Consider the following 27,424-nt stretch of genomic DNA (forward strand, 5'->3'; position numbering starts at 1 on the left):
CGCCGGGTTGGTCAGGCCCACAAGCCTTCAGGTTATGTTTGGGCTCTGGCCACGCCCCAAGCCTAGAGCATTCTTCATCCCGCCCAGGGGTTGGACTAGCCACAAACTAGGCACAGACCACATCGTGCTAAGAATCCGAGCACTGGGATTGGACACTTTCTCGTTAAGCCCCTGAGCCTGACCACGCCCCCAAATAGTCGCACGCTGTTCAGACTCTGGGTTAAGACTGGCCACTGGGCGTAACCAAGCCTCCCCACAGATTCGGGCGCTGGGAGTGGCCACATCCCGCCACGTCCCGCCCCATAATGACGTCTCTCTCCTATCAAGTGGAGTACGGCCCCGCGGTCTCGTCTGTGCCTGTGGATAGGCCTAGTACCTTTGATAGTCCCGCCCCTAGTTAGGCCCCACCTCCGGGAGTCAAACCACTCCTGACCCACGACCTTCTGAGCTGAACTAGCGACATCTGCCTTCACTGATCCTGGTCGGCCTCAGTTTCCCCCTCCAGAAGTCGGCCAGGGCTGCACGCGCTCTTCCTCTACGCCAGTCCCGATTCCAAGCGCTTGAGCGCGACCCGTGTCCACCTCCGCGGCGCTCAATAAAGTTGCTCGCTTGTTGCCGTCTCGCCCGCAAGAGAGGCTGAGCGCGCCGCCCAGCAAGTCTCGCGAGAGTCAGCGGCGTCCGCCCTTGGGCGCTGGGAGCCGTGGGGTCTTGCGGTGCGGGACCCGGGGTGTTCCGTCATGGCTAAGACGCTTCTTCACCAGTACTGGGACATCCCCGAAGGTACCGAGTGCCACCACAAGGCCTACGCCACCACCAGTATCGGTGGTGCCACTGGTGAGCGCTGGTCGGGTCCCCAGGGCGGAGGGCGCAGGGAGGCCGTGGGGTCACTGGGGGCTGTCCGAGGGCGTCCTGGAGGGGCAGCGGATCTCGCGGGGTGGCAGTGGTCATCGTCGGGGTGTCTGGGGCGGCCTTGGGACGCTCGGGGGCTCTCGTACAAGGTAGACTTTGTGGGGGTGTCGGACTAACTCACAGGGCGCAGAGAGGTCATAGGGTCACTGGGAGCAGTCCGAGGGGGTCCCATGGGGACTGGGAATCTCGCGGAGTGGTACGTGACCATCGTCGGGGTGTCTGAGCCGGCCATGGGGACCGCTGGTGTGAGATAGACGTTGTGGGGGGATGGGTGTGGCAGGGTTGGAGGGCCCTGGAAGGTCGTGGTACATGTGACAAGCTGGTCACTGGGGTCGTCAAAATCCCTGGGTGCTGGCATTTTGAGGTTATTATTGAAACGCTCACCAGGCTCTGGGAAAGTGATGGAGTGGGAAGTGGTGGAGTGGGACGGGGCCATTATCGGTGTCAGAGAAGCTGGAGGGTTCTGAGACTTTCCAACTGGTGTCTTTGAGATAGTTTGGGAGGATCGTGGGTTATTATTGAGGTGTCTGAAGGCAGAAGTTTGAGAAGGTTCTGGAGTGGGATGAGGTCTTTGTAGGATCCAGGAGAACTGGGTGGTCAGAGACATCTGAAACTTTTATTGGGGGCCATCAGAGGGGTCTTAGGGGCGCTGCGGAGATGATAAATGAAGTGAGTCAGCAGCTACCATAAGGGTAGCCTTGGGGGAATCTGAGGGGATGCACAGCCCTGGCAATCCTCTGCAGGGGAGACCCTGGAGTCTAGCCTCTTCTAGTCTCCTTCCCAATCTCAGTCTGAGACATAGGTATGATGGGTTTGGGGGCCACCTCTGTATCTCCAGCTCCTGCAACAGGGCCTGGCAGAATTTGAGTCTGCACTGGGAGGCTTTGCATTAGGACCTAGTCAACGCTACCATTTTCTGCATATTTAATAAGAAGCACCGTTATCATTTTCATTTCTCAGAGGCGGAAACTGAAGGTTAGAGAGGTGGATGAACTGCCCCGGTGTCTTTGGGAGCCGGGCTGCAAATCCCGGTCTGCTCCTGGGGGTGACTGGGGCAAGGAATGCGGCTCCAGGGTCCTCCTGAAGGGTCTTCAGGAAGGCTGAAGGGGGAGCCCCAGGGGATGGGTTTTGTGGCATCTGCTTGAACAGAGCCTGGAGGGGGCTTGTTGGAGGGTGTTTGAGGGGGTGCGGGTGGAAACCTTTGACAGAGGCGCTATGTCGGGTGGTCGTGGAGAGACTCAGTTTTGGGGGTGGTCGCTGGCTTCCAGGAGCCCTACAGGGGACCCGGGGGTCTTCGAGGGCGTTGCTGTGTGCGTGTGTCACTCACTTTGCCCGCCCGCATTTTCTCACTGACCAACTCCACTCAACACTCAGGACCTGATTAAACGTGCTCCTGGATCCTCCCTCACCTCCCCGCTCCTTCCATCCCTGCCGCCCCTCAGCCCTCCACCCAGGGAACTCGTTTCACACTTGGCTTCCCTGGGATGGTGAGCCCCTGTAGGGCAGGGAGCCGGGCTCTAGCCCAGCCCAGCACCCCGTGGGAACGCAATAACTGGAGGAACAAATGAGTGAGGGAAGGAAGGAAGGAAGACAGGGCAGTAACTAGGAGTGAACGAATGAGTGACTTCGTGAGTGAATGAATGACTGTGAATGAATGAGAGAAGGAAGGCCCACAGTAACTAGGATGAATGAATGAGTGACTTGTGAATGAATTAATGAGTGAGGGAAGGTACACAATAAACGAGTGAATGAATGTATGTGGGCCCACAGTTACAGATTGTGAATGAATGAATGTGCACCGTGTCAAGACGGTCACTTCAGGAGGCTAGGAGCAGGCGGAGGGCCTGGGGAGGGGCCTTTTGAGGGGGTGACGGGAGCCTGTGGAAGGGCCGAGTCAGTAGAGACTCTCGAGTGCTGGGGAGGGTGGCTGCAGCGTCTGAGGAGTTAGGTGGGCTCCCAGGGACGCGGGCTGGCACATCACCTACTGAAGGATTGCTGGGGGGAGGGGGCCAGTCCTTGACCCTGGGATAGTCCGGCACCTTCCAGGTCATCCGCTCCCAGGTAAAGGACTTCTGAGGGGTCTTGGGATTGTGGGGCACTCTGTGTCCCACGTGGCCTGTGAACTGGGCGTCCCTCAGGCAGGACCGCAGGCAAATGGGGGTGGGGTCAATCAGGTTCCCCCGCCAGGACTCACTGCCTGACTGGGTTTGGGGACCGTCACTGAATCTTGTCAGTGGTTCTTCGGCAGAGGGTCATAACTCCTGCTTCCTGGCCCAGCTCTGGAGATCGTGCCTCCCCAGGTCCCAGGCAGGATGGGGAGCCCCCTCTGATTCAGCCTCTTTACAAGGTGGGGTTTGGGGGTGGGGACGTGTGAGAGGATGATTGAAGAAGGGGGTTTGTTGGGCCAGGGCGGGCCGTGCAGGCTTGGGGGAACCCCAGACTCTGGTGCCCTCCCCCCTTCCCAGCCTTCAGCCGCTCTGAGGGGAGCAGGGACCCTAGGGTTCATCATGAGATTAGGAGGGATTTGATCTGGGGAGTCCTCAGGTGGGCGCCTTGCGTGAGGGAGCCTTCTGTGTGTGTGCTCTTTTCCTGTCGTCCCTGGGGCTCAGTTTCCCTGTCTGGGAAGTGGGGTGGCCCTCTTGGCCTCGGGGTTGCTCTCAAGGTTACCCCCGCTCTGCAGTGTGAAAAGTTCCCCACAGCTCTTGTGAGCTGAACCCCAGCCAGGGCTGGGGGGGAACACTGCTCAGCCAGGAAGGTCACGTGAGGGCTGCACGCAAGCTGTGAGGTCTCCAGAAGCTGCAGGCTTGGGGACCTGGCGGGGCCCACATCCCTGGGGCATCGGTGAAGGTGGCGCTTGGCCTTTGGCTTAGACCCTTCTGGCTTCCAGGCAGCTCTGCTGGGTGGCATCAGGCAAGTCGCTCTGCCTGTCTGAGGACACCCCCCGCCCTGCCCACGAAGCGACGGATCAGAGGGGACTGAGCCCATTGGGCCCCGAGGAGGGTGAATGGGGTGGTGGGTGCCCTTGCCGCCTGGCAGGTGGCAGTTGTGTTTTGTCTGGGGTGGGCTGGCCCCAGGAGTTCTGTGCTGGCAGCCTGCTCACCCTGGTGGTCTGTCGGGAGAGGAGGGGTGCATTGTCTGCCCCGAGCAGGGTCAGCTGGAGGGTGGGGAGCCCCGTGTTGGAGCCAGCCAGCTTGCCTTTGGTCTAATGTCCACTGAAGAGGGTCTGGCTGGGGAGGCTGCCCGAGGCTGCCCCAGTCTTACCCCAGACCCACACACGGCCCAGGTCAGCGTTCCCTCAGGATGCCCCAGGCTAGGACCTCAGGCCTGGCCGCCCACCTGGCACTTGGCTCCAGGCCTGGCCCCCACCAGGGCCCCTCACACGTAAAAGCCAACGTCAGGGGCAGGGCAGCCGGGGCGGCAGCAGAGATGTAAGAGCTGATGAGAGTGGCGAGGCTGAGCCAGCCAGGGCCGAGGGACGGGCCGGCGGTGGCGAGGAAGAGGCCTTGGTGGCCCCGGAGCGAGCCTCCGAGCCTCTGCTAAGGAACCCTGGGCCCTGCGGGTGGATGCAGCCTGTCGTGGGAGTGGGGAGCGGGGCCAGAGTGCCAGCGCAGCCGCCAAGGCCCAAGCCCATCCTTGCGGAGGCCGTGTGCTGGGCTGGTGCCCTGCGGGGGGCCAGCAAGGGCAGGGGGACGCAGGTGGCACTCTGTAGGCCTTGGTAGGGGGAGGCCTGGGGGCTGGAGGGGGCGGGTGAGAGCCCAGGCCTTGGAGCCGGGTTTGGGCCCCAGCTCATCGACTGTGGGACTGAAACAGCCCCTCCTGGGCCAAGCAGTGGCGCCAGGAGCCACCTTGGTGGCTGCTGTGAGGATGAAGGGAGCGGTCACTGTGGGATGGGGAGGGACCAGCCCCCAGCCAGGGCCCGGGTCTGACTCACCTCCCTGCCCTTTCTTCCCACAGGCCTCATCGCCTCCGCCTACAGCGTGGCGCTCCAGACCCCGGCCTCCTTCCTGGAGGGAGTGGCGAGGACAGGACGGTACACGTTTACCGCAGGTGAGCGAGCGAGACCGCCCGGCGCGTGGGCTTCTCCTTCGCGGGCCCTCCCGGCGCTGGTCTGGGCCCCTGACTCAGACTCAGGGCCCGTCCCTCCCCTCCGCTCCTACAGCTGCCATTGGTGCCATATTCGGCCTCACCTCCTGCATCAGCGCCCAGGTCCGCGAGAAGCCTGACGACCCTCTCAACTACTTCCTCGGAGGCTGCGCCGGAGGCTTGGCCCTGGGAGCACGCAGTGAGTGAGCCCGCGCCCCTGACCTCTGCCACCCCTCCTCCCTCTCTTGTCTCCTGGGCCTGGGCCTGGTGGGGGCGGCGGGCAGGAAGAACGCGCGTCCACCTGCAGAGCCGGCCGTTGCCCTGAGAGCTCCCAGCACCTTTGAACCTTGGCCACCAGCTAGCGTAGCAGTGGTTTCAGCTGTTGCTGCTCAGGCAGCTACCCGCGCCCACCTCGCCACACCCTCTCGCCCTCCTGTGGCTGCCTGTGACACTTGGCATGGCCCCCCGAGGCCCCGCGCGTGGACTGTTCCCGTCCCCTCCCTGCCCTCGCCGCCTCGCTCGCTCTGCTCCAGCCCCGTGGCCTCCTTGCTGTGCCCCCTGCACACCAGGCACGGTCCTGCGCAGGGCCTCGGCATGGGCTGTGCCCTCTGCCTGAACACCCTTCCCCCAGATGTCAGCACGGCGGTCCCTCTCGCTGTTCCAGCCCCCCACATACGATCCAGGGTGTGTGATCCTGGCCCCCGCCCGCCCTCGCTTCGTATCTCTCTCCTGTCTGCCGCGTCTCTCTCCTCTGTCTGCTGCGTCTTGTCAGAGAACACGAGGTCGCCGCCTGTCTCCCCCGCCGGCCCCTGAGCACGCACGGAGCATGTGGGGCTGGCCTTGGAGCTGCAGCCCCTCTCCCAGCACCCAGGGCCCTGCAGGGGAGCCGCTCTCACCATCCCCACTTTACAGATGCAGGAACTGAGTCTCCGAGGGGGGATGAGGTGGCCCGAGGGCACCCGGGAAGCAGGAGCGGATGCCTCCCTAGTGGGAGGCGGGCCGGGCCCCAGGCCAGGCTTGCACAGTGGAGCCGCCTGGACTAGGAAGCAGACGGCTCTTCTCGCCTGGGCGGGGCAGGGGTGCGCGGCGGGCAGAGCCACACTCAGATAAACCGCTGGGCCTAGGGCCCAGCAGGCCGGGAGTGCTCCGTGGACGGTTCCAGCAGGGCAGAGAGGGAGGATGCTGAGGAAGAAGGCCCGCGCCCTCCTGGCCTTCGCTTCGAGACCTTGGCTGGGGTCTGGGTTTGACCAGCGCCCCTGAGCCTGCGATGGGGGTGTGAGCGCCGCACCCAGCAGGCAGACCCCCTTCCTGCGGCCGTTCTCAGGCCACAGGCGTCTTGTGTTCTCCACTTCCCGGACCGCAGGGCAGGCTCAGCCAGGACACTAGCTGAGACCGACCAACACGCCATCCGTCCCCTCCCGCCCCCGGACCCAGCAGCCTGGACTGCTGCCTCCCTCCTCCCTCCTCCCTGCCTCAGTTTCCACGCCACGTGTCTTCAAAGGCACGGGGCCTGGGGGCTCATCCCGGCCACCCGAGCTTGGAGTGGGGGCTGTCCTCTCGCGGTCACTGCCGGCGCCCCGGGTGGGCATGAGTGAGCTGCCCGTGTGCGTGCCTGACGCCAGCCTCCCCGCTCTCACAGCCCACAGCTACGGGATTGGAGCTGCCGCCTGTGCGTACATGGGCATGACGGCCGCCCTGGTCAAGATGGGCCAGCTGGAGGGCTGGAAGGTGTTTGCAGAGCCCAAGGTGTGAGCCCTGCCGCCTCCTGGAACTTCAGGCAGGTTGAAATTCGTCTAAAAATAATAAATTCTGTGTATGTCTGTGTGAGTTTCCCCTGCTCCGTTGTTCTCTGGGGTGCAGCCCTGTCCGAGGAGTGCTGGGTGACAGGCCAGCGCTGGTGAGGGCCTCAGGGCGGATGCTGGAGGAGTGAGGAAGCGGCAGGAGATAAGGCATCTGGGTCTGTGCCTGACGGCCCGACGGCGCCAGCTGGGCCCCGGAGGAGGGAGCAGGCGTCGGGCAGGGGTCTGCGGGCCTCGGCCTGTTCTCTTGGCGGGCTGGAGCCCATGGGGGGCGGGACTGGGCCCTGCTGCCCACAGCCCTTCCTGCGGCCCCCCCTGCAGGCCCCTCTCTGGGCCTCCCCCCAAAGCCAACAGCATGTGGAAAACACGCCCAGGCCCCATGCACGGCCCGTTTCCAAATTCCTGGGTGTTGGAGCGGAGAGCCCTGGACAGCCTGGCCCCGGAGCCTCGTCCCCGTCCGACAGGTGGGTGACAGGCCACTGGGAGCCCTCAGGGCAGGTACCCACGGCAACGAGAAGAGGGACCCGAGGTCCTCGGCCGCTGCTGCCTGTCGGGCCTGGCGATTTAGGCGGCTCCAGATGCTGGCACGGCCTGGCCCTGGGCTCTCTGCACAGCTGGCTCAGTCCTTCCTGGAAGCCAGAAAGGAAGGCCCGGCATGTTCCAGCATACCTCGACGGGCCATAAATTAGGGCTCTCGGGGCCCCACCCTAGGGAGCAGGGTCGGATGAGGGTGGGATCAGGTCCTGGCAGGGGTCTGGGTGCTGCAGGTGGCCCGGGGGCGGCAGGAGCGGGCCAGGCTGGTCGCAGCCCTCACGCACCCCCTCCCTGGTGTGTGGCCCGTCCCTCCTTCCCCTTCCTCCTCTCTTGGGGGCCTGGACATGGTTGAAAGCCAAGCTTGGAGCCTTGCTTTCCTCCTCTGTCCACCCCAGCTAATAACTCATCCGGGTGTTAAGCAGAGCACAGGGCCCCAGCCCCACGGCCATTGGCTGGGCTGGCCTCACCACCATTTCCTTATGCCCCCAGCCGCCGAACAGCCATGCAGGTCCCTCCCAGCCCAGGCCCCTCAGCCTCCCCACCTGCCACACTGAGCCTCTCCACGCTGACACGGCCCCTCGTCCAGCACGCCCCCCAGGGAGTGGGCGCCAGCGTCCACGTGCGGCCTGGGACCGGCCACCGGCTCGGGGTCACGTCCGGGCCTAGCTACCCGAGCCTGGACTTGGGGGGCTTTGAGAGAGGGTGGAGATGCCCCACCGGCCCATGGACTGGGAGGGGAGGGCCCAAGAGGGCTCTGGGCTCCGAGACCTGCGATCGAAACCCAACACTTTGTTCTTTCCTGGCTCTGTCTTCAGTTTCCCCGCCTGGGAAGTGGGGATGACCGGGTCCCTCCCTCAGAGATGTTCCCTGAAGAGGGAAAATAGATACACCCCATGGAAGCGCCCTTTCCCTGCCCTCTAGGCAGCGGCCAGGGTCCCCTGCTCCTGCACCAGCCTGGTCTGTCCCTGCGGTGGCTGGCAGGGGGCGGAGCCCACCGTGCTCGGGTCCCCCCCCAGGTCCCCGGCACCCTGCCCTGACCGCGGAGAAGTCAGGTTCCATCCCTGCTGCCTGCCTCTCCCTCCTTCCACGGCTTCCCGCCTGTCCCGCCCCGCAGCAGCCCGGGCAGCAGGGGCGACAGGTTCGAGTTGGTGGCGGGTTGGTAGCGTGGCCCCGTCGTCACCGTAAATAGGGCCTGTGATCGTCATCGGGGCCGCCAAGGGCTGGAGCCGGGAGGACCTGTACAAGGCCCCGCAGCTGGTCACTTCCCAGCCCCTGCACAGCAGTAGCTTCCAGAACCAGATCTGCCCAGGGCCCCCCTCCTGCCTACACCCTTCCTCAGCCCCCGCTCTCTTGAAGCCCAAACTCTGTGCCGGGTCCAAGGGCCCACGGAGCGGAGGAAGAGCTCATTCACGGCCAGCCAGCCCCAGCCCACTTCTGGGCCTCGGTTTCCCCTCTAGCTCAGGCCAGGGCTGTGCTGCCGCCCACCCAGCCCTTTGGGGGCTGGCAGCCAGCGTTGGAACGGTGCCCCCAGCAACGACGCGGGCCCCCCCAGAATGGGGCAGGAGGGAGCAGCTGCTCACCGGGCTCCAGGCAGCCCCAGACCCCTCAGCCGTTAACAGTACTAAGCTGTGAGGGGCCCGCGTCATCCCCACACACAGGCCCTGGGGGAACGGCCCCTGTCCAGTGGATCCAGTTCCCCTGCTCCTCGACCTGGAACCCCACATCCTGCCACAGCAGCCCCAACGTAGGGCAGTGGAGGACCTTTCCAGAGACACTCATCCCCCGCCTTGACGAGGCCACCCCCAGCCCCAGACAGTCTGGACTAGCGAGGGGAGGGGGCGACAGGAGGGCTTTCTGGATGAGGCAGAGAAGGGAGGACCTGGGCATGAAGAGGTCTTTGCAGATGTGCACAGAGGGGAAGGGTGTCCCAGGCAGAGGACAGAGCAAGATCAAAGGCCTGGGAGAGGGCACAGCAGGTGAGCCATACAGGCCTGGGGTCAGTGGTGGGGCACTCCCTCCCCGAGGACCCTAGCCCTGGGGACACTTGCCAGTGGGGACAAAGCTGCAAGGACTGACCCAGCCCTCCAGGCCGGGCCGGGTCTCTGAGCTCTTAGCAAGCCGAGAAAATGTGAGCCATCCAAGTAAGAGAAAAGGAGAAAACCCTTCGAGCCCTTCCCACCTGCCAGCACGGCCCATTTGTCGATGGTGATGTTGCTGTCATTTTGTGGGCTTGTTGCATCCTGACAACAGCCCCGGGAGTGAGCTCTTGACATTAGTCCTGTTTTACAGATGAGGAAACTGAGGCCCCAAGAGGTGATGTCACAGGGCCTGGCTCACAGCAGGCACTCGGTGTTAGTTCTTTATTTTATTTTATTTATTCTTTTGGCCGCACGGCATGGCATGCGGGATCTTAGTTCCCTGACTAGGGATCAAACCTGCGCTCCCTGCACTGGAAGTGCAGAGTCTTAACCACTGGACCGCCAGGGAAGTCCCCAGTGTTAGTTCTTTTATTATTATAGCTATTGTTGGCAAAGAGCATTGTAGACTGTCTCTGAAAGACTTCCCATGTGGTCGCCGTGGGACAAGGGAGGTGTTTTTGCGGCCAAGTGATCTTAAAAGCAAAGTTACACCCTCACAAATTCCTGTAAAAAGTTATGTTGGACGTGGACTGCAGGACACACGACGCTTTCGAGGAGGCCCCACAGGCCTGCCGTTTGCCCCTGCTGGACCTGGAGGCTGGTCCTCTGCCCTCTCACCCCTTTTCACACCCTTCTGCCTTCCGAATCCATCCTGGGTCTGCCCACATCTCACTCCCTCCGCAGCTCGCACCCAGGTCCGGCCCTGCCTGGACCTGGGTACTCACCCCCATCCTGGTCTCCGGCTCCACCCTCACCCCCAGTCTGTCCTCCCCACAACAACCAGTGGCAACACCAGAGTCAGGTCACGTCCCCCCTCTGCCCACAGCCCTCCAGGGCTCCCACCTCCCTGGGGATAAAAGCCCAGGTCCTCCCCACGGCCCACAAGGCCCTGCACGACATGCCCCGTCCCCTCCCTGCCCTCCCCTCCTCCCTCTCTTCCCCTCGCTCACTCTGCTCCAGACACACGGGCCTCCTGGCTGTTCCTCCAACACGCCAGGCATGGTCTTGCCCCGGGGCCTTTGCACAGGCTGTGACCTCTGCCTGGACATCTCTCCCTGCAGATGTCCCCTACAACTCGCCAACTCACCTCCTTCAGTTCTCAGTTCAAATGTCACCTCCTCATTGAAACCTCCCTGACACACCACTGAAATGGTGCCCCAGCCAGCCCGTAGCGCCCCACACGCCGTTTACCCTCTTCTCTTTTTGTCCATCACACTTACCAGCTTCCAAATCCCCCATCATCCTCCTGTGTACTGTTTAGTGGAGCATGGGACACATCCTGGTTGTTATACCCTTGGGTCAGCACCCAGCCTGGGAACACAGCAGAGCTCTGTAAATACATGGCCCAGCCCTGCTCTGGGCGGGGTCCCACTCACTTTACCCCCATAGATGATGGCTGCTGGGGGGTGGGGGGAGGCGGGGACAGGTAGGAACCATCTGTGTTGTGAGGGTCTCGAAGCCAAGACTTACAAGTGTTTACCGAGCACCTACTTGTGTCAGGCAGAGACTTGGGCCTGGGATCCCATCAGCCAGCAAGACCAATGAGGCCCCCGCCTTCCTGGAACTCAGCCTTTGGTCTGAAGGAAGAAATAGTAAAACAGTAAAAAAAAAAAAGTAAAACAGTAAAATGAGCAAACATGTAAATGAAAAAGAGTGATTTAGACAAAACCGTGCTTCAGAGAGAAAACCAAGGTGACGCGAAACCCAGCCAGAGGGAGGAAGGGCCAAAGCCTGGCATGTTCCCAGGTGGACACAGCAAGGCAGGGCAGACACTTTGGAATCCATCCTGCGTCCACCATAGCAGGCGCTTCGGGTCCTGGCCCATCTGAGCACCCGGAAGGGGCTGCTCCAGGAGGGAGCAGGGGCCCTGGGTGCCTCGGGGCACCCACTGCCGCGCCCACACCGAGGGGAGGGTAGAACGAGCAGGAAGGAGACTGGAGGGTGGAGTCTCGGGAAAGGGAGAGCCGAGGCTTCCTGGGTGGGTTCTGGTGGGGGTGTGAGGCCCCGGCCCACCCTCACCACCCCACCCTCGAAGCCCGAAGCCGGGTTAGTCCTCACGTCAGGGCTCTGGAAGTGGGCGGCAGAACTTTGCCCCCTCTCATCCTGTCTGGCTCGACATCCAGGGCTCAGAACCCAGGGGAACCCCCAGTGCCCGGGATACAGGCCATCTCCAGCATCCTGGGCCAAAGAGTGACTGCCTGTGGGGAAACTGAGGCACACAGCAGCCACCGGGCTGCCCGGGGGCCTCCAGTAGCTCCCCTCCAGTCACCCTCCCTCCATCCCTCCACTCTGGCCCTCCTTGGATTTGGCATCCAGAGAGGTCTGGCTGGGCCCCCAGCCCTGCATTGGCACTCACAGGTCCCTCCTTGGAGCCAGCCACGCCTCCCAGGGCCTTCCCGGAATGCTGGGTGGTCGGCCCAGGTGTGAGGGGCTCAGTCAGGCCTGACCCCAGACCAGCCAACATCTCACCTCTGGGGGCCCCGCGGGCTCCGAACACTCCGGATGCAGAGCAACAAAGGTGTGAGCCGGGGGTGGCCAGGCTCCGGGAGCCGAGGGAGGCTTTCAGCTCAAACGGAGTAGCTGCAGGCAAACCCATGGCCTGGCCTAAAATTCCCCCCACGAACCCACCTTCTTTTAAAGTCCATCCAAATGCTTTTATTTTGCCTTTTTTTTTTTTTCACAGCAGCCTTTTTTTTTTTTTTTTTTTTTAACTCTTTGGCTGTGCCTCTCAGCATGTGGGATCTTAGTTCCCTGACCGGGGATCAAACCCATGCCCCCTGCAATGGAAGTGTGGAGTCTTAACCACTGGACCACCAGGGAAGTCCCCATAGAAGTCTTTTTAAAATGTATTTTGCAAGTTTATTTTTTTTTTCAGTCGGTAAAACAGACTCAGGCCACACAGTATAAAATATACCAAAGGGTGTTCAGGAAAGACACCAGCCACCCAGCCTCCCCAGAGCCTGCCGGCCAGTTTCTTGTTTCTCCTTCCCACAGCGTTTCTCACCCAAACAAGTGCATCTGTGTATTTTTCTCTTCCCCTCACAGAAACCATCACACTGTCAGTCCCTGCTGTTTTGCAGCCCATCCGATTTCCTCCCAACAATAGGTCCCAGATTTCTTTCCATTAAGAAGTGTCTCTGGCCTTTTCACGGCTGTGTAATATTCCCTCCTGTGGCTGAATTGTTTGTTATCTGCATTAAAGCACATTCCCTGGTATAAACAGCGATGTGATGCAGAACCTGTAATGAATGTCGCTGTGCGTGTGGGTCAATATACTCACACCCTTCCTGAAAATTTTTTTTTTTTTTTTTTTTTTTGGCCGTACCCTGTGGCATGCAGAACTTCCCCAACCAGGGATCGAACCCATGACCTCGTCAGTGGAAGCACGGGGTCTTAACCAGGACCACCAGGGAAGTCCCTGAAAGTTTTTTTCAGTAATAAACTTGATATTTTTAGAGCAGTTTTAGGCTTATAGGAAAATTGAGCAGAAAGCGCAGAGTTCTCATATAGCACCTTGCTCCCCCAGCGGGCACGCACCGTCTCCCCTATTAGTACCGTCTCATAGTAGCGTGCTCCATTTGTCACATTTGATGAACTAATACTGGTACGTTGTTATAAGCTGAAGTCCATAGTTGGCAGCAGGGTTCACTCTTTTTCTTTGGTTATCTAAAGATACGATTTTTTTCTGTTGAAGTATAGTTGATTTACAACGTTGCGTTAGTCTCAGTGTACAGCAAAGTGATTGAGTTATACGTATATATTCGTTTTCATATTCTTTTTCCTTATAGGTTATTACAAGATACTGAGTATAGTTCCCTGTGCTATACAGGAGGACCTTGCTGTTTATCTATTTTATATTTAGTAGTGTGTATCTGTTAATCCCAAACTCCTAATTTATCTCTCTTCCTCTTTTCCCTTTGGTAACCATAAGTTTGTTTTCCATGTCTGTGAATCCATTTCTCTTTTGTCAATAAGTTCATTTGCATCATTCTTTTAGATGCCACATATAAATGATATCATATAGTATTTGTCTTTCTCTGTCTGACATGCTTCACTGAGTATGATCATCTCTACGTGCATCCATGTTGCTGCAGATGGCATCATTTCATTCTCTTTTTTATGGCTGAGCAGTATTCCCCTGTATATATGTATATACCGTATCTTCTTTATCCGTTTATCTGTCGATGGACACTTAGGTTGCTCCCGTGTCTTGGCTACTGTAAACAGTGCTGCTATGAACATCGGGATATGGGTTCACACTTGGTGTTGTACATTCTGTGGGTTTGGACAGATGTGTGATGACAGGTATCCACCATTGTATCATCATGCACGGTAGTTTCACTGCCCGAAAAATCCTCTGTGCTCCGGCTCCTCAGCCCTCCTTCGGCCACCCCTGGCCGCCACTGATCCCTTTCCTGTCTCTGTAGTTTCGCCTTTTCCGGAATGTCCTGTAGTTGGAATCAAAGTCTGTAGCCTTTTCAGATCAGCTTCTTTCACTTAATAACACGCATTTAAGCTTCCTCCACGACTTGTCAGGGCCTGATGGCTCATTTCTTTTTAGCACTGAATAACATTCCCGTTGTCTGGATGTGCCACACTCTGTTTATCCGTGTACCTGCTGAAGGACATCTGAGTCGCTTCCAAGTTTTGGCAATTATGAATAAACCCGCCATACATATTCACGTGCGGGTTTCTGTGTGGACGTCAGATTTCCACTCCTTTGGGTGAATTCCAAGGAGGGTGAGTGCTGGGTCCTATGGTCAGAGTACGTTTCATTTTGCAAGAAGCCGCCAAACTGCCTTCGAGAGAGGCAGGACCATTTCGCACCCCAGCAGCAATGAACCTGAGTTTTGTTGCTCCACATCCTTGCCAGCATTTGATGTTGTCAGTGTTCCAGATTTGGGGCATTTCAGTGGGTGTGTAGTTGTACCTCATTGTGGTTTGTTTTTTTAAAATTTATTTATTTCATTTATTTATTTTTGGCTGCGTTGGGCCTTCGTTGCTGCACGCGGGGTTTCTCTAGTTGGGGAGAGTGGGGGCTCCTCTTCATTGTGGTGCACAGGCTTTTCATTGCAGTGGCTTCTCTTGTTGCGGAGCACGGGCTCTAGGCAGACGGGCTTCAGTAGTTGTGGTGTGTGGGCTCAGTAGTTGTGGCTTGCGGGTTCTAGAGTGCAGGCTCAGTAGTTGTGGCACACAGGCTTAGTTGCTCTGCAGCACATGGGATCTTCCCAGACCAGGGCTTGAACCCGTGTCCCCTGCATGGGCAGGCGGATTCTTCACCACTGCGCCATGAGGGAAGCCCCCTCGTTGTGGTTTTAATTTGCCTAAATGTTTAGATAAACCTTTGTTGAGCCTCCTGTTGGGAGCCAAGCATGGTTCCAACATCTCTTGTACGATTCAGGCTAGGAAGGAGGTGCTAGTGCCTCATTTTGCAGATGGGGAAACCAAGGCTCAGAGAAGGATAGCTGTTTGCCCAGGGTCACACAGCAAATGGGGGTAGAGCCAAGGCCCTGTGACTAACTCCAGAGCACTTCTACCTGCAGTGTCCCAGGCCCTGTGCTGGGCACTAGGGACGTAGCGATGACCAAGACAGACCCAGTCTACCCTCCCAAGGCTCACAGTCCAGTGGTGGATATGGACTCGTGAGCAGGCAGTTATAGCTTGTGCTGACCAGGGCTGTAATGTGGTTGCACAGGCACAGGGCAGGGGGCACCCACAGGAGGCACCTGACCTGGCCTGGGTGTCCAGGGAGAAAGGGGTGCTGAAGCATGTATAGGAGCTTTCCAGGAGAAGGGCAAAAGAGTGACCCGGGCCAGAGGAACAGCATGGAAGATGGCTCAGAAGTAAGAGAGAAAGGGACGTGGCCAAGAGCACCGACTCTGGTGGGAGAAGGTCCTAGGTTCCAGACCCAGCTCTGCCACTGGTGGCCAATCAGCCCCTTCTCCCGGCCTCGGTTGCCACTCCCCAGCGTAGCTTGGCTGTGAGGATTCAGTAATCCCCATGGGTACCGCACTGGGCCAGGCAGGCACGTGGAGAACCAGAGGGTGGGAGGAAGCCAGGAGGGCCAGAGCAGCACCCCCTCCGCCCCACCCCTGAGCATCTGGAACTCGGGGGTCCCAGGAGGACCTGGCCCGGGTGGTGGTGGAATCAGGTAAAAGCATCCAGAGATGCAGTCCCTGGTCTCCCATCTCAATGCAAAAGGAAATGGCAGGGTGCAGTGGGGGTCTGCTTCCTGCCCCTGCCCCTAATTGGACACTTCCTGCCCCAGGCTGGACCCCTGGTGGGCAGGGACCCCCCCTCCCCCCGTCCCCCACCCGTCCGCCCCCCCCCCCCCCCCCCCCGCCCTCACTCACCGTCTAGTCCCCATTAGTGAGGCCGCCAGCTGCAGGAGCCTCAGGCCCAGGTGTTCCCTGCCCACACTCTGCCCCAGTGACCATCACTAAAAATGAATAATGGGCGGAGCAGGCAGGGCCTGGAGGGGTGGGGGTGGGGAAGACAGGCCCCGAAGCTCTTCCCACACCTCCTCCCCCAAGCAGTCCTCCCTCTACTGCAGCCCTGAGGAGCTGGGCAGGAGTCCCCTTTACCACCCAGCGCCTCCTGTGGCTTATCTAACCTCCTCTTAGCCTGCCTGCACGTGTTGGCGAGCTAAAGTTGTCAGATTAAGCAAATAAAAATACAGACGGCCAGTGAAGTTTGAACTCCCAATAAGCAATGAACCACGCAATACGTGGGACATATTTACACTAAAACATGATTAATTTTCTACCTGAAGTTCAGATTCAGCTGGATTCTCTGTGGCAGCCCTTTCCTGATCCTGCCTGGGTGAACAGCAGGCCTCGGCTGGCCTTCCTGTGTTATGGGCAAACACCCGGATGCTGATCCACACTGACCGATCAGAGGGACCCCGGCCCCACGGGACCCTGGGGGCCTCCCTGTCAGGTGTGTCCCCTCTGAGGTGCTGGACCTGGGGCTCCGGGGGGCCTGGGATCAGGGCCCAGGTGTGGATGGGGGAAGTTGAGGCCGCATCTAGCTGCCAACTGCAGTGGACATATTTGAATTTGGATGCTGAAATTGTGGCTCTGAAGAGGTCCCTGGGGGAGAGGAAAAGGGGGGGGGGCGTGTGCCACCACCCCCAAGTACCCACTGCGTGGGGTCTCTGTTGTGTCCCCCAGCCTTCAGCAAGGCTCCGATGGTGAGAGCCCCATCCCCGGAGCCCAGGTTCGAATCCCAGCCCTGCCCCATGCAAGTTGTGAGAACGCCAAGTGTTCTCTCGGTGCCTCAGTTTCCTCACCTGTAAAATGGGGATTAATAACAATACTGCTAATAATAGTACCAACTGTCGGGGTCATTGAGAGGATTCAATGCATTCATGGAACAGAGGAGCTTGGCCTGGCACAAAGCTAGTGCTCACTGAAGTGATGGCCTGTCCCGGCCTCCCGGCCCAGGAGGGAGGGGTTAAGCGGGAATCGGAGGCTAATTTTAGCCTTGATGACACCACCTGGCCGCCTGCCTTGTCCAAACATCCTCAGCCAAGCATGAGGTTCAAGGCCTCCCCCACCCCCCAACCTCTGACATCCAAGGAGCCTGTTTATTCATTCCTGTCGGCCAGAGCATTCCTCTCCCGCCCGCTGCCTGCCTGTGCCTGCCCTACGGCTCCCTCCGAGCCCCATGTCGCCCGCCGCGTGTTGCCCAGGGTCAGGACCACCTCACCTGTAGGCCCCTTGGAGACAGCCCGTGGCCAGGGGCAGTCGTGGGTGGGCGCAGGGAGAAGGGTGGACAAGAGTCACTCCTGCTCTACAGCCCAGCGTCCCCCGGAGTCTTTGTTTACAGTTCTCCGAGTAAGAGTCCAAGCTTCTGGCTGTGGGGACTCCCAGCGCCGTCATTCGTTCAGCACCTATTTACCGAGTGCCAAGTCCTGCTGGAGACCCAGGCCTTGCCTCCACAGGACTCCCAGTCTTGGGTACGACAATGACAAGCCAGGAAACAGGAGAGTTTTTCCACCGTGCTTAATACTGTTCATTCATTTGTTCATTCGAGGCGTGTTTATTAAGGCTGTCCTGTATGTCAGGCACTGTTCAGGGTGCTTGGGGCTCAGCAGGGAACAAAGCAGACCAGGATCCCTCATGGAGCTGACATCCTGGTTGGGGAGAGAGGCAAGAGACAGTAAATCACAGAAATAAGTCAAATACTTATAAGTATTTGACTTAATAAGTCATTGTTGTGGAGAAAAATAAAGCGGGAAAGGGGACGGGGAGTGCTGGCAGAGGGCAGTTAGCAATAAAGTGATTTGAGAGGGAGTTATTTGAGGGAACCAGGTGGCTGTCAGGGTGGAGGGAGTTCCAGGCAGCGGGAAGAGCACGTGCAAAGGTCCTGGGGCATGGACAGTGAGGACACGAGTTGGGGGAGATGCAGCAGAACCTGTGGGCTCTGCCTCGGGAATCGGTGGGGGCCGTGAGAAGGTCCGGAGCAGAGGATGAGCCCGATGTGGCCTGACATTCTCCTGTCTGGCTCTCCCCTCGTTCTGAGGTCAATCCCCGGAACTGTCACCCTGCAGGCCGAGGGGCTGGGCCAGGGGCTGCAGCTGGTCTTTTGAGACCCAAGTGGCTGCAGGTGGGATTCCAACTGTAAATGAGGACTTCCGGGACATTTGGAGAGCCTGCACTGGGGGAAATTGCTGCTCTCTGGAGACCGCCAGTAGTGATGGGGGCAGGGGGGTGACGGAACTCTGGGTACACCTTCCCCACATGGCATCTCCATATGCTTCCTGCAGGGCCGGGCCCGGTGCCCAGGTTGCCAGCATTCCTGGCTCAGTGTTTTGCCAGTGGAGGGACAGGTGTCTTAGAAAATTGGAAAACATCCTCTGACAACAAACCAACAAAATGTATGCTCTTCTGTCTCCTTGTCCCGACAGATCTTCTCCGAACCGTTTTCTGTCTTGCAAAATACCTTCATTGGCTTTTCTGACCCCGAAACTGCCACATACACTCCACCAGACTTTCCAGGGAGAGAGAAAAGGCCCTTTGTTCCCCGGCCCGCGTAGCCCCTGGAATTCTCTGTCTCGGCAGCAGCAGTGCACCTAGGCGCTATTGTTTTTTTCTCACACGGTTTTGCAACAGGCTTTTTTTCCGCTCGACAATAGGTGGCCCTACAGCTTTCATTTCCAGAAATTGGAAAATGAAGCGTGTCCGACCCGCACCTCCTCAACCCACCACAGGCTGAAATTGAAGCCCCACGAACCCGGCCGGGCTGGGGTGCTGGGGAAGGCAGACCCCAACGTGCCAGGGGGCCCAGGTGAAGAGAGGCTGGGGGCGGGCAGCACAGGGATGCCAGGTTTCTGTCACCTTGAGTTCCCACGCTCCCCTCTGCACACAGCAGCCCCATGCACCATGACGCCGGGCAGGGAGAAGCCATATCCTTTAAAATACCATCAGAGGGGAAACTGAGGCCCGGGACTGTGGGTTTCCAGCCCCTGCCCACAATCCCGCCTTGCAGAGAAGGTGTGGGAGGATGATCACCTGAAGAGGATACCGGCATGGGCTCCATTTTGCAGATGACACGACTGAGGCCCAGAGAGGCTACACCACTCACCCAAGGTCACACAGCTGCCGGCCAGAGAGACTCCAAAGCTCCTGGAGTCAAGAGGTCTGAGGCCAGATGGCAGCCCAGCTCCGCCACTTAGGGGCTGCAGGTGGATTCTGATGTTAAATGAGGCCTTCCTGGACATCCCAGAACCTTCTGGGGCTGGGGGAAATTACTGCTCTGCCAAGGGAGACTGAGTTGGGCACAGAGGTGAAGTCCAGGCACTCTCTGAGCCTCAGCGGGCACCCGGGGACCCCTGTGATGCCTTTGACTGGAGCCAGGCCCCAGGATGGGGGGTGGGGGCACTGGTGGGTGAGGTGGGCGGCTGCAGTGCCAAGCCCACCAGTGAGCCTGGGCCTGAGCCAGCCTCGCCAGGCCCATGGCTCCCCTGCCACACACACCTCGCACCTGGAGCCCTCCCAGCGGGCTGGCTACAAGCCAGGATCTTGGGAGGCAGACGGGGCCCTCAGGGGGCCAGGCCAGGGTTTCCTTGCAGGCTGGGGCAGGGCCAGTGGGTACACTGTGGTCGCCCCTCCAACTGAGATGATGCCTGGCAGCTGACTACCTCTCTGTCTCCCTCTTTCTGGAAGTTTTTATGAGGCTCAGAGGGGAATGGGAACCCTCCTTGGGCCCCGGCCACCGGGGACAACATCTGGAGACACCAGGGCGCCCCTCCTCGTACCCAAGCGCCATCCCGGTCCCACATCGCACGTGTGGTTCGTTTCTCACCCATCCCAGGCTGGGGCGGTGTTGGGGGCCTCCTCTCGAGCCGCCAGTTGCCCCTTGGCTCACAGCCTGAGGCCCCAGGGAGTGCATTTTCCAGCGGGCTGGCAGCTCCCTCACCCACAAGCCCAGGCTGAGCAACGCGCTAGGGGTCCGACGCGGGCAGAGACCAGGGCTGGGGGCGCAGACGGCCCCACCTCAACCCCCATGCTGGTCCTCAGGTCAAGCCTGAGGTGGGGGGGGTCCCTAGGGTCCCCCACTCTTGGCCCTGGCACCAGCCCCTTTCCAGGGAGGCTCCACCTGGCATTGGCCAGGCGAGCCTCCCCCAGAGAGAGTCAGGAAGTCTCTCGGCTCTCTCTGGCTTTAGGCAGGGGGTTCCTCTGGCCCCCAAAGGCTGGACCCCAGGGCCTGGTGTTTGGTCCAGCTACACATCCCGAGGCCAGGAGGCCTTGGTTCAAATCCCAACCCCCTCCATTCCCACCCTGTGCTCCACTTCCCAGCTCTGTGAGGCAGGCAAAAATGTCAACAAAGTCTGAAATTAAATTGTAGGCAGGGGGCTTCCCTGGTGGCGCAGTGGTGGAGAGTCCACCACCATTATATATATATAATTATATATATTAATATATAATATAATTAATTTATTAATTATATTATTATAATTAATATAATTGTATTAATTAATAATAATAAAATTAATATTATAATTAATAATAATTAATATATTAATTATTAATATAATTAACATATTAAAATTAATTAATTATATTTTTGGCTGCGTTGAGTCTTCGCTGCTGCGCGCAGGCTCTCTCTAGTTGTGGCGAACGGGGGCTACTCTTCTTTGCGGTGCACGGGCTTCTCATTGCGGTGGCTTCTCTTGTTGTGGAGCAGGGGCTCCAGGTACGCGGGCTTCAGTAGTTGCGGCACGTGGGCTCAGCAGTTGTGGCTCGCGGGCTCTAGAGCACAGGCTCAGTAGTTGTGGTGCATGGGCTTAGTTGCTCCGCGGCATGTGGGATCTTCCCGGACCAGGGCTCGAACCCGTATCCCCTGCATTGACAGGCGGATTCTGAACCACTGTGCCACCAGGGAAGCCCCAGCCCAAGTTCTTACTCTCTCTTCCCCACTCTCGTGCTCTCCCGGCTTTTCTGTCCTCATGGGGCTGTCAGCCCAGCAGAGGAAATGACACAGGGTGGCCAAAGCTATGATGGGGGACACCAGGCAGCTGTGGGGGGCCAGAGGAGTGATCTGATTCAGCTCAGGGGACGGGAGGAATCTGGGGAGGCTCCCTGGAGGAGCTCTGCAGGATGACTAGGGATTAACAAGGTGGCCAAGGGGGGGTGGGGGCGAGCAAAGAGTGTTCCTGGCAGAGCAGCTTGTGTAGCTGGAGACCCCACTGTGCCCTTGAGATTCTGAGTGACCATCTCTGGACCTCAGTTTCCATATAGGCAGGGCGACTGTGTGAAGGCTGAAGGTTTGCCTATCAAGGTTTGGCCTTGGGCTGAGGACACAGTGACCTTCATGAGTTATATTTTAATAAGTCACCAGATAATTCTGCCTGTCAGGAGCAAGCCATGAGCAGCTTTGGGTAAGGCTCCTCTGTAAATGTGTTACCCACCCAATGTAAGTCCACGTGCCCAACGCACAGTGAGGTCAAACAGTACCGAAACATCGTTGGAGTTTGGAGCAGAGAAATGTTCATCGCAGGGCCATGCAAGGAGATGGGTGGCTCGTGCCTTAAAAAGTCCAAACTCCTCGAAGGGTTTCAGCAAAGCACTTCTAAAGGCCAGGTGAGGGAGGGGCGTGGTGTCAGATCCTTTGTTCTTGCATCTGGCCATGTAGGTCAGGTCAAGGTCGGGTCACGGTGTTCCTGTAAAGCTCCAAGAAAACAAATGTTATTCTCGGTCAGGTCATGGTCAGGCTATTCTGTATATTTCAAGCTATAGGCAACACGCTTCTACAAAAGGTGCAGTCAGCATGTCTAAGCACAGACAACAGGAGCACAGAGTTAAAGTAAACGGTCAGAACCAAAGGGCTTCCCTGGTGGCGCAGTGGTTGAGAGTCTGCCTGCCAATGCAGGGGACACGGGTTCGTGCCCTGGTCTGGGAAGATCCCACATACCATGGAGCGGCTGGGCCCATGAGCCATGGCCGCTGAGCCTGCACGTCCGGAGCTTGTGCTCCGGAACAGGAGAGGCCACAACAGTGAGAGTCCCGCGTATCGGAAAAAAAAAAAAGGTCAGAACTAAAATGGAGTCAGATTTTTCTTTTTAATGCTTTATTGCTATAACTTAGATATTATAAAAGGTGCATAGCTTGTTGTACAAATCAAAGGTGGTTGTTGTTGTTGTTTTGGCTGCGCCCTATGGCATGTGGGATCTTAGTTCCCCAACCAGGGATCGAACCCGCACCCCCTGCGTTGGAAGTGCAGAGTCTTAACCACTGGACCGCCAGGGAAATCCCGAGTCAGATTTTTTTTTAATCAATACTTTTCTTAATTGAAGTATAGTTGACTTACAGAGTTGTGTTAATTTCTGCTGTACAGCAAAGTGAATCAACGATACAAATATATATGTACATTCTTTTTTTTTTAACATTCTTTTCCATTATGGCTTATCATAGGGTATTGAATATAGTTCCCTGTGCTAGACGGTAGGACTTTGTTGTTTACCCAGTCTATATATAAAAGCTTCCATCTGCTAACCCTAACCCCCCAGTCCATCCCTCTCCCAACCCACTCCCCTTGGCAACCACAGGTTTGTTCTCTATGCCCATGAGCCTGTTTCTGTTTCATAGATAGGTTCATTTGTATCATATTTTAGACTCCACATGCAAGTGAAATCGTATGGTATTTGTATTTCTCTTTCTGACTTACTTCACTTAGTATGATAATCTTTAGTTGCATCCATGTTGCTGCAAATGGCTCTGTTTCATTCTTTTTTATGGCTGAGTAGTATTCCATTGTATATAGGTACCACCTTTTTTAATTAATTATTTTTTTAACACCTTTATGGGAGTATAATTGCTTTACATTGTTGTGTTAGTTTCTGCTGTACAACAAAGTGAATCAGCTATATGTATACATATATCCCCATATCTCCTCCCTCTTGCATCTCCCTTTCACCCTCCCTATCCCACCCCTCTAGGTGGTCACAAAGCACCGAGCTGATCTCCCTGTGCTATGTGGCTACCACTTCTTTATCCATTCATCTGCCGATGGACATTTAGGTGGTTTCCATGTCTTGGCTATTGTGAATAGTGCTGCTATGAACATAGAGGTGCATGTATCTTTTCAAAATGGAGTTGTCCAGATATATGCCCAGGAGTGGGATTGCTGGATCATATGGTAATTCTATTTTTAGTTTTTTAAGGAACCTCCACACTGGTTTTCCACAGTGGCTGCACCAACTTACATTCCCACGAACAGTGTAGGAGGTTTCCCTTTTCTCCACACCCTCTCCAGGATTTGTTATTTGTAGACACTTTTTTTTTTTTTTTCCTGAGGTACGTGGGCCTCTCACTGTTGTGGCCTCTCCCATTGCGGAGCACAGGCTCCGGACACGCAGGCTCAGTGGCCATGGCTCACGGGCCCAGCCGCTCTGCGGCATGTGGGATCCTCCCAGACCGGGGCACAAACCCGTGTCCCCTGCATCGGCAGGTGGACTCTCAACCACTGGGCCACCAGGGAAGCCCCATTTGTAGACATTTTAATGGTGGCCATTCTGACCAGTGTGAGGTGTTACCTCATTGTAGTTTTGATTTGCATTTCTCTAGTAATCAGTGATGTTGAGCATCTTTTCATGTGCCTATTGGCCATCTGTATTTCTTCTTTGGAGTAATGTTTATTTAGGTCTTCTGCCCATTTTCTGATTCGGTTATTTTGTTGTTGTTGTTGAGTTGTATGAGCTGTTTGTGTATTTTGGTGATTAAGCCCTTGTTGGTCGCATCATTTGCAGATATTTTCTCCCAGTCTGTAGTTTGTCTTTTCTTTTTGTTTATGGTTTCCTTTGCTGTGCAAAAGCTTGTAAGTGTGATTAGGTCCCATTTGTTTATTTTTGTTTTTATTTCTTTTGCCTTGGTAGACTGACCTAAGGAAACAGTGGAACAATTTGTCAGGGAATGTTTTGCCTATGCTCTCTTCTAGGAATTTTATGGTGTCATGTCTTATGTTTAAGTCTTTAAGCCATTTTGAGTTTATTTTTGTGTGTGGTGTGAGGGTGTGTTCCAACTTCATTAATTTACATGTGGCTGTCCAGCTTTCCCAACACCGCTTGCTGAAGAGAATTTTCCCCATTGTATATTCTTGCCTCTTTGTCAAAGATTAATTGACTGTAGGTGTGTGGTTTTATTTCTGGGCTCTCTATTCTGTTCCATTGATCCATATGTCTGTTTGTGTGCCAGTACCACGCTGTTCTGATTACTGTAGCTTTGTAGTATTGTCTGAAGTCTGGGAGGGTTATGCCTTAATATAGAGTCAGATTTGTTCTTCCCGGGACTTCCTGGTGGTCCAGTGGTTAGGACTAGGTGCTTCCATTGCAGGGGCATGGATTTGATCCCTGGTCAGGGAACCGAGATCCCACATGCTGGTGGTGCGGCCAAAAAAAAAAAGACTTGTTCTTCCCTATTACAAATGGCCTGGGCTTCCCTGGTGGCACAGTGGTTGGGAATCCTCCTGCCAATGCAGGGGACATGGGTTCGAGCCCTGGTCCGGGAAGATCCCACATGCCACAGAGCAACTAAGCCTGCATGCCACAACTACTGAGCCTGCGCTCTAGAGCCCGTGAGCCACAACTACTGAGCCCACGTGCCACAACTGCTGAAGCCCACGTGCCTAGAGCCTGTGCTCCACAACAAGAGAAGCCACCGCAGTGAGAAGCCCACACACTGCAATGAAGAGTAGCCCCCGCTCGCCGCAACTAGAGAAAACCCATGTGCAGCAATGAAGACCCAGTGCAGCCAAAAATAAATAAATTTATGTTTAAAAAAGAATCAGTGCCTTTAAAAACAAACAAACAGGGCTTCCCTGGTGGCACAGTGGTTGAGAGTCCGCCTGCCGATGCAGGGGACACGGGTTCGTGCCCCGGTCCGGGAAGATCCCACATGCTGCGGAGCGGCTGGGCCCGTGAGCCATGGCCGCTGAGCCTGCGCGTCCGGAGCCTGTGCTCCACAACGGGAGAGGCCGCAACAGTGAGAGGCCTGCGTACCGCAAAACAAACAAACAAACAAACAAATGCCCTGCCCTGGGGGACCCCAGCCTCCTGGAACCTCTGCCAGCCTGGAACTAACTGGACACTCAGATGGTAGATGTCCAGGCAGCGTGAAGCAGCCTCACAGAAGTGATTTCTCATCTGGGAACAGGGGAATCATGGTACCTGGGAGCTGGAGCTCGGGCTTTGGCCTGCCCGAAACAGCCTCCTCCTCCCCAGCCTCCCTGCCTCTGCCCTACTGTCTTCCCTGTCCCCCCGTGGCAGGCTGAAAGAGCATCTCAAAACAGGAGTCTATGTGGTGGTGACTGCTCTGCTGGAAGCTTCCCATGGCTCCCTGTCGCCGTTGTGTTAAATATCCATCATTGACCACAACCGGACGCAGCTCAACGTGGCGTGGTGACCTCATCTCCTACTCCTGAATACTCAGCCTTCCTGGATTTCCTCCAATGCTGCCATTCCTTGCTGCCTCAGGGCCTTTGCACAGGCTGTCCCTTCTGCCTGGAAAGCTTTTTTTTTAAAAAAAAAAAAAAAAGCAGACATCTTTGTCTTTTTTGTTTTTTAATTTATTTATTTTATTTATTTTATTTTTGGCTGCGTTGGGTCTCCATTGCTGCACGCGAGCTTTTTCTAGTTGCGGCGAGAGGGGGCCACTCCTCGTTGCGGTGCGGGGCTTCTCATAGCGGTGGCTTCTCCCGTTGCAGAGCTCTGGCTCTAGGCACGCAGGCTTCAGTAGTTGTGGGTCGCGGGCTCTAGAGCGCGGGCTCAGCAGTTGTGGTGCACGGGCTTAGTTGCTCTGTGGCATGTGGGATCTTCCCGGACCAGGGCTTGAACCCGTGTCCCCTGTGTTGGCAGGCAGACTCTCAACCACTGCGCCACCAGGGAAGCCCCTGCCTGGAAAGCTCTTGCATCCTCCTTTTTACTTAGAGAATTCTTACGGGGCTTTAGCTCTCAGCTCACACATCCGGGAAGTCCAGACCAGGCCACAGCCTCCTTTTTTGCAATTTATAATTGATGTTTGTTTACAAGTTTCCTCATGGGTTATATGTCTCACCCACTTGCTTCGTGCGATATCCCTGGGGCCCAACATGTAGCAGGTACACAAGAAATGTTTGCTGACTGAGACGGAAGAGGGGGTGGTATCTGCTGGAAGGGAAAGTGAGAAGCTTGAAATTCTGCTCACCTGCCCCTCCCCATCCTCCATGGAACCCCTGGTGCCCCCACGGAAACCACGTTGAGAACCAGTGGTTTGGGTCAGCCCTTTTCCCTTTATGGATGGGTCAACTTTACGCCCAAAGCCATGCGTGCTTCGAGGCCACAGGGGAGGCCAGGGCGGTGACTCTAGTCCCCAACTTCCTCCACCCCCTCCCTCATCAGGTCTTATGGTGGAGATTAGCAGAGTCCCACCTTTGCTTTTAGATGATGACCCAGCTCATGGGACAGGACACCCTGTGTCATCTGATGGCAGTTGTGGTGGTGTTGGGCTGTGCTGTGCTGCGTCTATAAATAAGTCCATTTCCTTCTCCTCCCTGGTGTTGCCTCATCCACTCCCTGGGTGACAAGCTGTGACTCGGCCCTAAACTTCCTAGTCAGCTGCTTGCCATCCTGCACAGTGTCCATCCAGGTAAGGCCTCCTGGGGAAAATGTCCCCTCTCCCAGGAGGCATCGTTGCCCCCTGGGAAGGGCCTGCAGCCTGCTCTCCCCGGGGTCTTTCTGGGTACCAGGTGCGCCAGAGGTCTAGCAGGTGTGGGAAGTTCTGATTGATTTGCCAAACCAGGAGGAGCAGCATTTCTCTCCCGGTCTGTTTCTGTCTGTCTCTCCCTGGCAAAACTCTGGATTAGAACCCCCACTGCTTCCTGGCCCCCATCAGCAACACAGAGCCCTTCCTCCTTCCCACCCTGTCCCATGGGAGGAGGACCTGAGATGCAGGGGAACAGGGGGGATTTTGTTTTGTTTTGTTTTTCTGATCTTTGCGGTGTCCCAGCATCATGGCATTTTTCAGTTCCTTTCTAGGAAAAAAATGTCTCCAGTTCCACTTGGGTGGGATCTCAGCCCCCGGCCTCCCACAGCCCCGTTCCTGGATCCTCGCTTCTCAAGGTCCCTGCCAAGGGCCTCCATGCCTCCTAGGAGGAGCCACCATAAACCCAGGACAAACAAACTATATCCATCTTAAGTACATTTCCGCATATTAACCTTCTGTGCACGGCCAAAATCCCTGGCGGCGCAAAGTAGCTTGTGGTCAGAGTTCAGCCTCCATCCCACTCCTGCTTGGCGCTGTCTCCCCAAAGGCCTGTCTTTTGGGTCTCTTTCCAGAAACTTTGGCATGAACGTGTAATTCCAAATCGCGCTCCCTTTTCATCACACAAGGCCACCTGCCAGCTTCTCCCTTCTGCATTCGGAGGGTTACGCCAGCTCTGCCCAGTAGAAGGAGCCCGCCAGCCATCAGGGTCTTTTTATTTTTA

General features: G+C 57.0%; 1 protein-coding gene across 1 annotated transcript; it reads left to right on the forward strand.

Moving 5' to 3' along the window:
* Window positions 1-430: 430 nt before the first annotated feature.
* On the forward strand, window positions 431-6,813 carry NDUFA11 (NADH:ubiquinone oxidoreductase subunit A11). The gene is made up of 4 exons (XM_082652091.1): window positions 431-834; window positions 4,864-4,956; window positions 5,069-5,191; window positions 6,632-6,813. The coding sequence occupies exons 1-4, from the start codon at window positions 738-740 to the stop codon at window positions 6,742-6,744; spliced, it is 426 nt and encodes a 141-aa protein (XP_082508217.1). The 5' UTR covers window positions 431-737; the 3' UTR covers window positions 6,745-6,813.
* Window positions 6,814-27,424: the final 20,611 nt, after the last annotated feature.

The sequence above is a fragment of the Grampus griseus genome (genome assembly GCF_964374135.1).
Source record: "Grampus griseus genome assembly, chromosome: 3".
NCBI lineage: Eukaryota > Metazoa > Chordata > Mammalia > Artiodactyla > Delphinidae > Grampus > Grampus griseus.

Excerpts from the sequence above, each read along its gene's own strand:
- NDUFA11 (XM_082652091.1), top strand. The coding sequence starts at position 738 with ATGGCTAAGACGCTTCTTCACCAGTACTGGGACATCCCCGAAGGTACC. Across the intron at positions 4,957-5,068 it reads ACGGTACACGTTTACCGCAG|CTGCCATTGGTGCCATATTC; the intron begins GTGAGCGAGCGA and ends CCGCTCCTACAG. Across the intron at positions 5,192-6,631 it reads CTTGGCCCTGGGAGCACGCA|CCCACAGCTACGGGATTGGA; the intron begins GTGAGTGAGCCC and ends CCGCTCTCACAG.